Source organism: Castor canadensis, chromosome 12 (assembly GCF_047511655.1).
Source record: "Castor canadensis chromosome 12, mCasCan1.hap1v2, whole genome shotgun sequence".
NCBI classification, from domain to species: domain Eukaryota; kingdom Metazoa; phylum Chordata; class Mammalia; order Rodentia; family Castoridae; genus Castor; species Castor canadensis.
The window spans coordinates 128887227-128900947 of record NC_133397.1 but is presented as its reverse complement, the minus strand read 5'-3'; the positions used below and the strand labels follow the sequence as shown (position 1 = coordinate 128900947).

Here is a 13721-nt window from a genome sequence, read left to right as displayed (position 1 = left end):
TTGTTTCTCTCCCTCCCTCCACACACATTGTTACCCTTATTTTTGACCCTTCTACCCCTCTTTGATGCCACCCATGATGGCACTTCACTTCCATTCAGGCTGTGGGCAGGCACACAGCCAGCTGTATCCAGAGCTGATAGCAAAGTTGTCTATAGATGAGCCATCGGGATGCACTTGAGTGATATGATTGACAGGTTCTTTCCTCGAGAGCAACCACATCATCTCTGCAACAGGTTCAGCTGCCAAGCCTAGCAACCCAACCACGTTCATTCCCAAGCTCAGGCCAGTCATTTCGCAACCTAAGAGATTCCACTATCCAAAAGAGCCTGCAGGTAGTATTTTACTGTTTTTTGACCCCGAATGTCCATTTATTTATGAAAGACATAAACGTGCAACTTGAGCTTAACGCAGGGTTCTTTCCATATGAAGTTAATTTAGAACTAGTATCTGAGATTTAGGTTGAGAATGTTAAAACTTATCAATTCTTAGACACAGTCCGTATCTCACTAAGAATTTTATAGTGGAAATAAAAATAAGTGTCACCATTTTTCATGTTCTTGGCAGGTTTACCTCATGTATAGCCTTTTTTAACATCCTCAATGAGTTGAATGACTACGCAGGGCAGCGAGAGGTGGTTGCAGAAGAAATGGCACACAGAGTGTATGGTGAACTGATGAGATACGCTCATGAGCTGAAGACTGAAAGGAAGATGGTAATTGTTACAAGTTTTATCCAGCTATCAGAGTTTGATGAAGCAAAGTAATCATTTTGCATTTAGAATATGTGTTCAGTATAAATTGTTTTCCTGTCTTGCTAAATTTCTTCTACTTAGAAACCATTGAGCTGGGGTTATTGTCCTTTTGGTCTGCAGAATGAGGTTTGCCAGCTGCAGTGCACAGACTAAATCCAGCTTTGCTTGTTTTTGTCCACTAGATTGCCCAAAGCCAGAATGTTTTTAACTTTTTTTAGATGGTTGAAAAAATCAGAAGAGTAAGTATTTCATAGCATGTGAAAGTTATATAAAAGTTAAATTGCAGTGTCTGTAAATAAAGTTTTATTGGAACAGACTCACATCCATAGGTTTCCCTGTTGGCTGTGGCTGCCCTTGCACTGCTTGAGTGGAGCTGAGTATTCGTGATAAGGATGATGTGGTCTACAGACCTGAAATAGTTATTACTTGACCTCGATAGAAAACCTTTGTCAGGCTCATCCAGAATGTTCCTAGGTATTATATTTGTTTTAAAGGTTATACTCTAAGTATGAAATAATGCCTCATAAAATGTATTATAGAGAGCTTTGCTTTATTCTCTTTGTAAATCATGGTAAAGTCTTTTGTGTATGTAGTGTCTAAAACTCTTTTGGACTCCAGAATTTATTTAGTATTTAAATGTAATTATTTTTGTTTGTTTTGCTTCCTTTGTTTTTGGTGGTGGTTAATGTTTAGCATCTCCAAGAAGGACGAAAAGCGCAACAGTACCTAGAAATGTGCTGGAAACAGATGGACAATGTGAGTGAGCATTTTCATGCCACAAGTTAAGAGCTTGCAGGCTGGTTACCCTAGATCCTGGTATACTTTGCATCTATTAGAGTTTAATGCTTCTCAGTGTGTTATTCATCATTTCACACTGAGAAGCATTAAACTCATGAATATTGTCATGTTCTTGAGAGCCAATAAAGTATAAATGGGAGATGTGAGAACATTTTGCCATTCTTCTTCTCTTTTTCTGTATAACTACTACTTGCTTGAATTCTCTAATTTTCATATCATTATAAACATTTAGGGAGTTTCTTTTGGACCTTGAGCAGTTACTATAAAGTATTAGTGGTGTAGAACGAGTAGCAAATAGTGATGTATAGTGATGTATCTTGGATGACCATTTGACAGAGACTGACTGAACCAAAACTTTAGTTCTAGAGTCTTTTTTTAGGACTTGGTTTCTTTTGTCCTCATTTTTAGCATAGGAAAAATGAAGAGAAAAAAACTAGAGTCTATGAAGTGTTTCTTCAGTTAAGTAATTCTGCCATTCTGTAAATGCTTCTAATTTGGGGTTGACGATCAGAGACAGTGCTATTGTGGGGAAAATGCTTTGTAGGGAAAAATCACAAAAGCATAATAATTAAAATTTTTCCTAAGATTCTTGCTAATGTTTCCTTAAAGGTGCTGGTATACAGTAATCCGAAAAACAGGATGTCTGCATGGAGCACTCTAGTTTTCTTTACTTAAAATGCTGTGCTAAATGATCTTTGTATCAGATATTCTTTTTGAGCCTTGAGAGTTATCAAGCAGTTTAGTCTGTACCAGTATATTTTATTTTTTTAACCAGTATATGTTTTTGACAGCCACTATAATCCTTGAGAATTATGTTGAAGGAAGTGTTTCATATTAAATCTGTTTAGTCTGTGATAATTAGAAAAGGACTTTAAGATTGAAATTTATCTCATGCATATACTTAGTGCTTTCAGCCCTTCTTTCCCTTTTAAAAATGTGCATTCAGAGCTTAGATTCAATTTCTACTGTTTCACTGTCACTGGTAAATGATTCTGCCAGTAGCACTGATGGAGAATTCTAGGCACATTAATAGTGTGCCTGCATTTTTGTTTTGATTTTCTTTCTAATTGGTTTCAGTAAGACTTTTAGGGAGTGTTTTCACTGATGAAATTTTAAATTGCCTCCACTAACACCTTAGTATCTGCTGCCTAATGAGCATATGTGTGTGTAGGCTTATGTGTTTTCATTTGCACAAAATAACAGACTCCTATGTTCAGGAGATATTGGATCCTTTAAAAATTGGTGTTGGTACAACTCACTGTTGATAATATGTGCTGACTTGCCCTTAGAACAGTTAACAGTTATTAAGAAAAAAAATCACAAGAGGTCATAAGTAAGAAAAGGTAGGGAATATTTCTTTAAGGGATTATTAGTAACACTGTGGAAAAAAGGTGAATTGAACCCTATTCAATGCTTATTTATTTTTTGTTTTTTGGTTTTTTTATTTAGGTGGAAGGGACTGGGGTTTGAATTCATGGCTTTATACTTGCAAAGCAGATACTCTACCACTTGAGCCATACCTCCAGTCCTAAACTTTTTTTTTTTTTTTTTTTTGGTACTATTGGGGTTTAAAATTAGGGCCTCATTCTTGCCAGGCAGGTGCTCTACTAGTCAATGCTAATTTGAATATCCTAATCATATCATATGTTTGGGCCTGGACAAACAAAAGTAAATATGAGTAGTTTATTTTTGTTGAGCCTACAATCCAGTGAAGGAGACTGACAAATATAATTTCTGTTTATATGTAAAAACAAGTGTAGGAGCCTATTTCCTAATTCTTTGACTTCCTACTTAGAAAATAAAATTATAGAATTCCTAACATGTTTGAATTAATTGAGAGGAGTTCTAAATAATTGGGGCAAATAAGTTGTACTAGTGACAGAGTATTGAAAACTAAGGGAAAAAATTAGAAGACCGTTTTTAACCAATCCCAGGATAGACAAAACAGGCAGCACAGGCCTTTCAGATGAGAGCTGCCTGTGAAGGAGATCTTGAAAGGTGCACAGAGATTAAGAAGATGAAAGTATCAGATGCTAGGTCATGGAGACATGTCTATAAGAATACAGCCCGGAAAGGGAGTAGCTCTGAGCAGGGCAGTGGTTCAGTGATATCACCAAGGCTGCCTGTACTCTGTCCACTTGGCCATTTTGACCATGCTGGTTGTTTTTCATTAGCCTTGTGCCCTGTGGTCAACACTTAAGTAGCTAAACACCGTATTCTCATCTGAGCTGCACCAAAAGGAAGGAACAAAGGAGTGTTTCTTTCCAACTGTCTCTTTTTATCAGGGAAGTAAAACTTTCGAGAAAGCCTCAGCTGACTCTCCTGAGTGCCTCTGATGACATTAGATGACTTGCCCATGCAAGTCATCTTGGGAACACCAAGATAGTAAGAAACAGCTATTTTCAGCTTCTATATTGGGAGACAGGTTCTGCTAAGCAGGTTAGGGGAATAGAAGAAGTTGCCAGTCTTCCCCCAAAAGCACGGTTAAAGAAAACATCTGTTCTGTAGTATAGTTCTGTATTTTATAATGATAGGCTACCTTTCTGGGAAGGAGTAGATCTTGTGATTGTTTTGCTCTTGTAAGAAAATTATCATATAGGTATTTTCCACAGATAAGATACCTAATATAAAAATAATTTTGTTTATAAGTGGCTTCAATTTGTATCAAAATTAGCAGCTCAAAGCTACCAGGTCTAAAAAGGAGGCTGGTGTAAATGCAAGGTCTTTTGATCCTCTGGTTTCTTCTTCTGAAAACTCCTCAGAATACAGGTAGCAAGGCATTTATTTTCTAGGCAAGAAACTGGAAGAGGCTTTCTCTGGAGAATCTAACCAGCTAGAGAGAAAAAAGCCTTATAGATACCGATATCAGGGTTTTTCCAGGAAACTACCTGGCTATTTCACCCGAGGGGGAAAAACTGTAATTCAACAGCTCCACTAGCAGAGCTTTCAGTTGGCTTATAACACCATATAGCCAGGGCTCTCCAGCCATTGAAAGAAATATCTGTTGTGCACATCAGAGCCCAAACTCATTAAGCAGGAAAAAAGCAACTCAGAAGAGACAGTGACTGAAAAAAATGAGCATTAAAAACAAATATGGAAAACACTCAAAGCTGTTACTAATTTTCTCAGTGGGAAAAGAGGAAGTATTATGAAAATAAGGATAAGGTACTGTTAAAAAGAACATAAAAAGAACAACAAAAAACCCCCTTTATGGTAGTAGAGATGGAACGTCTCTAAAAAGAATGAGAGATGAAGTTGAACTACCTCAGAAAGTGCAGCAAAATGACAGCGGTGGAAAATGTGAAAGGTGATAAAACTAGAGGACACATATAACAAGCTTCATTTTCAAAAACAGAAAACGGGCACAAGTATGCCAAAGAATTGTTCCTAAGTTCATAGACATGCGTTTCCAGTGGAAAGGATGTCCTGGGTACTCAACACAATGGATAAACATGAAATCCTGTCTTCATGAAATTTTAGAACACTTAGAGAAACCCTCACTAGTCAAGAGAGAGAGAGGAAGGGTGAGGGAGAGGAAGAACCAAACAAAGTAGACATGCTTTATACAGTAGTTCAGGAGCCGGCATTGGAGTGGATAGTCACATAGGAAAGTAGAAAATGGTTGGATAGCACTTTGGATTTCTGAAGGAAGATGATTTCTATCCAAGAATTCTATCGTCAACAAAATTTTATGTCTGGAAAGAGCTGTTAAGGCTGTAGGTGTGTTTCCGAGGCAGAGCACTTGCCTAGCATGTGCAAAACCTTGGGTTCAATCCCTAGTATGGGGTTGGTGGGGGTGGTGATAAAGGCATTTTTAGCCATGGGGACTAAAAACATTGTTTCTCACGAACCTGGTAGGGAGCTGCTCCTGTTCTGTAGAGTGTGGAAGTAAGCCTAGAAAGGAGAGAGTTTGGAGCTAGGAAATAGGTTTAAGTGAGAGAGGGAAGGGACACGCCTCATGTCTGCTACACATGAGGCATGACTGGTAATGTATGCAGGTTAAAGCTCTTTGTTTTCATCAAGAAAACAAAACTGATAGAATTCCTACTGTGTTAGAATTAACTGTGGAGGGATCTAAACAACTGGGTTGAATCAAAGATAATTGCATTGAAAATCAGGCAAATACATAACTCACAAAGTAGTAGTAATTTCAGTTAGATAAAAAATGGTGTGTCTGGGCTGATGGTATTTCTGGGACACCTGACAGAACAACACAAAATCATTCAGAGAGGGATATTGTTATATTTAGAGCTATGTTAGAGTCCCACCAAATTAAAAAAGGCCTGCCAAACATGAGTTTATAATAAAAACATATGTTTTATTTTGGGACAGGAAATAAGATATGTAATAAATATTAATCATGCTTTTTTTCCCACAGTCTATAATGTTTGATATTTAAGACACACCAATGGGTTATAATAATAAAATTTATTTTCTAATTTAGAAAGACAGATTTTACTTTTAGTATGCTGTTTATTTCTGCACAATACACAGTGATAACATTTAAAGTTATTACTTAAATGAGATAAATCTAATCTTACGTTCTCTTCAATTTTAATTTTAACAGAGTAAAAAGAAATTTGAAAGAGAATGTAGAGAGGCAGAAAAGGCACAGCAGAGTTATGAAAGATTGGATAATGATACTAATGCGACCAAGGCAGATGTTGAAAAGGTAAGAAGTAATGCAAACCAGCTTTGACACAAGACACTGTAAGCGTGTGGGAAGGAGCAACAGCATCTGCACCAGTGCTGGACATTCTTGAAGAGGCACACTGCGTCTAAATCTAAAATACAAATATTGCCTACCTTAGATAACATGTACATGTTTATTTATGGTGACATCTCAGCTGCATTAAAATTCAGAGGAAAAACAGTTTTGTTACTGTGATTAAATCTCTGCCCTGCCCCAATACTGGTAGAAAGCCTAAGGTGTGCCAGTTGGGTATGGACAGAAGAGAGAACATGGTCTGTGCCAGCTGCCAGCTGGTTGTTGGGGTTTGGAACCTCCTGTTGCTGACTCCAGATGTGCTACATACAGCTGCTGCTGCACTTCTCCTCCATTCCTGTAGCTCTTTATCTCACATTTGACACAGTGACAGGGTTGACATGCTGAGATTGTAACATGCTTTTTTTGTGTGCTAAAGAACTCCTTTGTACTTTATGATTTTCTGAAGGATTAGAGTGAGAAAAAGTAAGAAAGAAAGGAATATTTACTTCCTCCTTCCACTTTCTTTGCCAATTTAAAAAAAAAAAAACCAGGACAATTTGAAACTCATGAGTTCCTGGTTATAATTACCTTGCAGGTCTTTTAGTCTAGCTCATGAGGCTTATCTATTTTTAATGACTTACTTATACCTCTGATAGAGCGTTCCTGTTAGGAGAAATGTGCAATCTCAAAGCAGTTTGCTGTATTTCCCCCCTCCCTACCTCCTTTGTGGTACTGAAACCTTGGTTTGAACGCAGTGCCTCACACTTGCTAAGCAAGCATTCCACCACTTTAGCCACATTCCCACCTCCACCTCTCCCTCTCTCCCTCTTTTTGCTTTTAGTTTATTTTTCAGGTAGGTATTAGGCTTTCTGTGCAGGGCCACTCTCATACTGCAGCCCTTCTACCTTGGCTTCCCGTGTAGCTGGGATTACATTGGTCTGCCAACACATCCTGCTTGTTACTGAAATAGGGTCTTAACTATTTTTTTTTTTTTTTTTTTTGCCTGGGGTAGCCTTGAACCAAGATAACAGCTGTTTAGATACTTGCAGTAAACTGTTTGCCTCTATGTGAACCATACCATTTCTTCAGCTATTCTACATGTAAAATAGCTTTAAGTTACCTTTTATTATGATTACTTTCCTTTGGATATCCTTTAATTCATCAATATCTCACTTAAAGTAGTTTTCTGAAGTTGGACATTGTAATCAAGGTATAGTCTGATTAGTCATGAGTTGATTACCTCCCTTGTGTGACTAGTTACTGTATCTTAACATAATCTAAACACATTGAGACTTGGGCAGCCATGCTGTTTGGATTGATCCTGTTGAGTCCCCGAATTTTGCACACATTTTTTAATTTATATGTGCGTCTTTATCCATTATTACATTTTGTCCTGATACTAACGTTTTTAGATACTCATTTTGATCTCCTCTGTCAGTTTTCTTTCTGGCTCTGTGATCACACACATAATCAATGTGTGGCCATTACTTAATAAACTAGGCCACCACAGTTACAGAAAGCACTGTTTTGTACATGGGGGACTTTTTGCAGATTGACATTAACTCAGTAAACACTCCTGTGACTCATCAGATAATGGATGCATACAGGTAGTAGGCAAGAAAAGTTACTTGATAAGTGGACTTGTACTTAACTTCATTCTAGCTATAGAGAGAACTAGCCATTCACCTTAAAGTCTGGCTATAACGTCTTCTAGTTAGTTTGGGTAACTTACTCAGAGTTTTGGTGTTCACAGCTTCCTTTCTATGTACACTTATTTGCAGTTTCTTTAGTTATTAGAAAATTAGGGGAGGCTTAGTAGTTTTAGCTCCTTGCCTTGCCTTCCTCTGTACTCACTGGAACCTCTGCCCCAACCAATGGGAATCAGAGCTGCTCTTGGACAGGAGTTCCCATGGAATTCAGAACCCTCCTTGGTTTCACTGTGGTTTGTAGTGAAAAGAGAAAGGGAAAGAAGTAAATGAATGCCTACTTCAGACTCCAGGTTGGAAGCTGATGTGTCTTTTCTGTAGAAATACTTTGGCTCTTGTGTTTAGTCCCCATGACACTATAGTTGAAATAGGTCAGTTTGCTTTTCACTTGGGAAGATCTAACTAGTAGACTACCAGTGTCTAACAACTACATTTGTTGAAACTAGAATTAGAATAGTGAGGTATAGTTATAATTAATGTGCCTTAGAATTTATAAAGCCCTGGTATGTACAATGATTCAGCTCAAATTTTTTTTTTTTTGTGATGGGGTCTTGCTTTGTTGCTCAGGCTGGTTTTGAATTCACCGTCTTCCCACTTCATTGTTGTGAGTAGCTGGGAGTACAGGTGTGTGCTACTATGCTGGCAAGCTCAAGTTTTAATTTATTTTTCCTACTATTTTAGAACAGTTGAGAAATTTACCCTGACTACCTCCAGTACATCTAGAACTGATAATTTTTGTTTATATCCTAATCTCATCAGTGTAAATGATACTCATTTGACTTTCTGTAAGATGTTGAGAACTGAGCTGTATCTTAGATACATATTACTTAAAGTACCTGTAGTTCTGTAGACATGGAAACCATTGTTATATATTCAAACTCACCTTTGTTTTTTGTTTTTGGCAGTACTTGGATTTGGGCCTTCTCATGCTTGTTAATAAGCAAGTGCTCTAACACTTGAGCATGCCCCCAGCCCTTTTTGCCTTTAGCTATCTTTTCAGATAAGGTCTTGTGTTTTTGTTTGACAGATTATCTGAATGGATAGCAAGGGAGGAGGAGTATTACAGTGGGGGCAAGGGAATAAGGATCTTGTAGCCTTCCTGAAATGTAGACAATATCAGCAGGTGGAAAGAGGTAGACTACTTTGTTGTTCTCTTGACGTCAGCTGTTAGTTTCTCCATTGATGTGCTCTGGTTTTAGAATCATTTTCAGAAAAGTGAATTGCTGTGATTTTGTTGTTGGTTGTTATTTTGATCAATTCTCCTCTAGGCCAAACAACAGCTGAACTTGCGTACCCACATGGCTGACGAGAATAAGAATGAGTATGCTGCCCAGCTGCAGAACTTTAACGGGGAGCAGCACAAGCATTTCTACGTGGTGATCCCTCAGATCTACAAGGTATGTCCCCTTCGAGTTCAAGTTCGTGGTCTTTAAATGTCATACTTAAGGGTTTGTGGTGTTGGTGGTTTTTTGCAGTGCTGGGGATTGAACCTAGGGTCTTGTGTAGGCCAAGCAAGCACTCTACCACTTAGCCAGATCCCCAGTCCCAATACTTAAATTTTAAATCTTAGACTTCAGGGTATTTCGAGACTGACTAGGCACCAAGATTGGTGATAAGAAATTTCTTTATTATCTGAGAAGTAAATTTTCCTTTCTTTTAAATCACACTTATTATGAATGCTATAAATAGTCCACTAAAGTAATGACATTTTTGAGATGACTTTTAATACTGTTTCATTGAGTATTTTGATTTTGTAGGAGAATTCGTTGAGATTGCGTATTGTAATCTGTTCATCTAGAATTTGACATTAGCGCAGATGGCAGAAATAAATGTAAAATGTTTTGTGTGCCTGGTTTCTCCTTGCTGCTTGTCTTGCTGGCTCTATTGGAAGGTAACTGTTATGCAGTGCTGGCCTTGAGCTTGTTTATCACTGCTGTCTACCATCATTTAATGAAGGTAGATGCCAAGCATAAGGAGGGCTAAATTGTATTGTTGCTTTTTCTAGAAGAAAGAGAAGTTAGAAAGGAATTTAGTAAAATAATATAGAGTAAGGTTGTACCTAGGAGAGCAAGCTCATGTGGAAAGGAAGTCAGCCCAGCTTACTTGGTTTCCCACATAAGTTGTGACGGAAGTACAAAGGAAGTTTCATGAGAATTGGTGGACTACAGATGGGCATCTGATTCTGGTCTTTGAACCCTGAGGATCCAGCCTGCCAGTTCTCACTGTTCTGCCTATCCAGGCTTGCTAGCTAGTTCTCAGATTCTGGGGAGGCCTCCACTGGGAAGGGAAGAGGAAAAGTGGTTCAAAGGCTATGGGACTTTGAAGACTTGAGTAGTGTAGCTGCTTCCTAGGAAGAGAAAAGCTAGTGCTGGCAAATGTAAAGTGCCAAAAGTACCTTCAAGCTCGGACTTACATGTGCCACCTCTTTGATAGTCACTGAACTGTAGGTTATGGTAGACTCTCTGTACCTGTTTGCATGTAAGCAGCCGTGAATGCTTTGTCCAGCCAGATCTTAGCAAAGCATTCTGAACTAGTTTAAGGGTTTGGAAGTCTGAGCCTTATATATATTATAGGCTAATTGCTTCTAAAAGTTAGTGCTAGATTTTTTATCTTCCAGTGGAACTTTCTCTGGAAACATAAACGATAAGAAATATGAAGAGTGAAGGCAGAGAGGTGGGGACAAGACTGGAAGTGGTAGGGTTGTTTTAGAATACTTGAAAATCACTGTCACTTGGTTTTGGATGCACTAAAAGCCCAGATACTTTTTTTTCTTTCTTTTACTATTTAGGAGACCTCAGAGTTTAAGAATTTATGTAGTACTTGTTATAAAAGGTATTAAAAACAACCGTGTATTAAGGTAGTTATCTTCATTTTTTTGGGAGGGGTCACTAATTGCTTTCCTTCAGAATGATAAGAAAATTCAGTTATCCTTTTCTGTTTGTTTGTTTTTTAAATTCCTGGTTAGCAACTACAAGAAATGGATGAGCGAAGGACGGTTAAACTCAGTGAATGTTACAGAGGATTTGCAGACTCAGAACGCAAAGTTATTCCCATCATTTCAAAATGTTTGGAAGGAATGATTCTTGCAGCAAAATCAGTTGATGAAAGAAGAGTAAGTGCTCTGCAGTTGTTTTTGAATGAATGGATTTGCTGTAGGTATGCAACTTAGATTAGTGATCTAACTAACCTAGCTGGGTACTTGACTCTGAATTACATCCCATTCATGAAACTCTTGTAAAAGATTCCTTTGGACTCTTGAGGACTATTCTTATTGCTGCAATTCTTATTCTTTAAAAAAAAAAAAAATGTTTCTAGCCCTCTCAGTTCTCCACTTATTTTTCAGTTCTAATCCAGAGTTAGAACTCTGAACTGTGTGTTAAACTGTATTATACTGTTATCTAGTGACAATTTAGAGAAGGATGGGATCGGGTAGATGTAGAGTTGTCAGAGTTGCCTTTAACCACAGGAGTTGGTACTTGAACTGGATCAAGAAACATGGGTAGTATATGGAATAGTGACCCTTGAGGAGGAAAAGACATTGTGAGTAGAGGGGACAGCATAGCTTTTCCTCTTGAGGAAATAAGTCTAACCACATTGTATCTTGACTAAGGTGTAGCAGAGTCTTGAGTCTGGCAATTTCTCAGTGAATGTTTAAATGACCAAAAAGCAAGGTTGACAGAAACTGAGACTACAAAGGGAGAGCAAGGGAAAAGAACATATTTTAGCCTCCATAGCAAGTTATAAGTAGATATTAGTGAAGAGCCTTCTTGTAACTCATGGAATCCTTAAATTTAAAAAAGAAAAGACAATTTTTGGCTTTTTTAATTGGGAGCTTCAAAGTACATTATTTATCTAGGTATGTGTATATGTGTGCATAATACATATATATGTATTATGTATATATGTAATTTATAAGTTAGGGTGTTTTTCTGTTGGTATTAAGGTATTTGTGGGTTTATTACAAATTCACAGGAAGAACTTACTTATCTTAAACCTTTGGTGTTATTGTAGAATTATTTTTTTAAACTTTTGTTTCCTTGCACTGATTAAAGTTTTGAAAGCTTTTGTGGTATTATGAAAAAATGAAATGGCTTAAATTTTGTTTCTTGCATGTAGGATTCTCAAATGGTGGTAGACTCTTTCAAGTCTGGTTTTGAACCTCCAGGAGACTTTCCTTTTGAAGATTACAGTCAGCATATTTATAGAACAATTTCTGATGGGACCATCAGTGCATCCAAACAGGAGAGTGGGAAGGTGGATGCCAAAACCACAGTAGGGAAGGCCAAGGGCAAATTGTGGCTCTTTGGAAAGAAGCCTAAGGTAAAAGCCATAAAATTCCTGTATGCTAATCAGATTTTCTTAGTAAGTCAATTAAGTCAACATAGACATGAATGGATAATGATTTATTCCTAATGGTGGGTAAATATTTTCAGTTTGATTCAATGAACCTTTCACTTGTTGAGAAACAGTTTGATACCCTAATAATAAAAATTATTTCTGTCCAGGCGTGGTGGCTCACGCATGTAATCCTAGCTACTAAGGAGGCAGAGATCAGGAGGATTGAGGTTCAAAGCCAGCCCATGGCAAACAGTTTGTAGACCCTATCTCGAAAAATCCCTTCACAAAAAAGGACTGGCGGAGTGGCTCAAGGTGTAGGCCCTGAGTTCAAGCCCCAGTACCGTCCCCCCCTACAAAAAAAAAAAAAAAAAAAAAACCTTTAGCTTTCTAAGAGACTCTTATTCTTAACCTCTTGTCAAACCCCAGCTTTCAATGTGCTCTTTGTTTTAGGAAGGTAAACACAGCCCAATATCGAGCAAATGAAATAAACGAGTGCTTTGTCTTTCTCCAGTTTAGTTATTGTCAAAGTGTCACATCAGTAAGGAGAACGGACTTACCTTCAGTTGGATGTGTTGTACTTAGTATTTTAATTCTTATACACTGAAACCATCTTTAAAAGTATAGTTATAATTAGCTCAGGCTTTATTCGTGCTTTTAATAATATTGTCCAGTCAAGAAGTTGAGAGATGAGACCATTTTCAGCTAGATGGGAGTAGCTAGAAGAGCCTAGAAATAAAAGGAATATAAAATTTATTTAAAAAGAGGTGAAATAAGGATGCAATACAAACAGTCTGAGACAAATTTTGGCTTATTTATGATGATAATCCATTACAGTTTAATATTCTGTGTGATAACTTTAGCCTTTTTTCCTGACAAGTGTAGGTTAACTAGACCTGTACAAGAATCCATGGTGGTGCTAATATTGCAGAAGTCAGAGACCTTTCTAATGCAGGTCACATTGTTCTAACTTTGTTTCTAATCTGTCAGCTTGTAAAAATGTCAAGTGGAATGGTATAACATAAATGACTTTTAAAAGGATATGTTTATTTTCTTGTAATATTTTTGTTAAAAGTTTTGAGGTATATTTTGTGGAAAGTATGTTGACAGAAGTAGAATTTTCATTTAGGAAAAGCTATGCACATTGGCTTATTGATTCCTTTCTTTATTTCCGCATTAGCCACAGTCCCCACCCTTAACCCCTGCTAGTTTACTCACATCCAGTACTTCTAACGGGTCCCAGTTTCTCACATTCTCCATTGAGCCCGTGCATTATTGTATGAATGAAATAAAAACAGGGAAGCCCAGAATTCCTTCTTTCAGAAGCCTCAAAAGAGGGGTAAGTTTAAAGATGGGTTGAAATGCATGATGGCCTATCGTGTGTGTAGTGTGGCTTTTAATACTCTCCACCCTCATTATAAGG

The 13721-nt window shown here is 37.6% G+C and overlaps 1 protein-coding gene across 4 annotated transcripts in view; it reads left to right on the top strand.

The window, feature by feature from the left end:
- Fnbp1l (formin binding protein 1 like) overlaps positions 1 to 13721 on the top strand; it is a 95537-nt gene that overhangs the window by 60317 nt on the left and 21499 nt on the right. For 3 of the 4 annotated variants that reach the window (XM_074050961.1, XM_074050959.1, XM_020171840.2), the window contains 7 exons: positions 565 to 712; positions 1445 to 1507; positions 6117 to 6221; positions 9232 to 9360; positions 10929 to 11075; positions 12080 to 12283; positions 13479 to 13637. In XM_074050961.1, coding sequence (XP_073907062.1) covers positions 647 to 712; positions 1445 to 1507; positions 6117 to 6221; positions 9232 to 9360; positions 10929 to 11075; positions 12080 to 12283; positions 13479 to 13637 — 873 coding nt within the window. In that variant the 5' untranslated portion in view covers positions 565 to 646. The remainder of the gene's footprint in view (positions 1 to 564; positions 713 to 1444; positions 1508 to 6116; positions 6222 to 9231; positions 9361 to 10928; positions 11076 to 12079; positions 12284 to 13478; positions 13638 to 13721) is intronic. The other variant, XM_074050960.1, reaches the window with a different exon arrangement.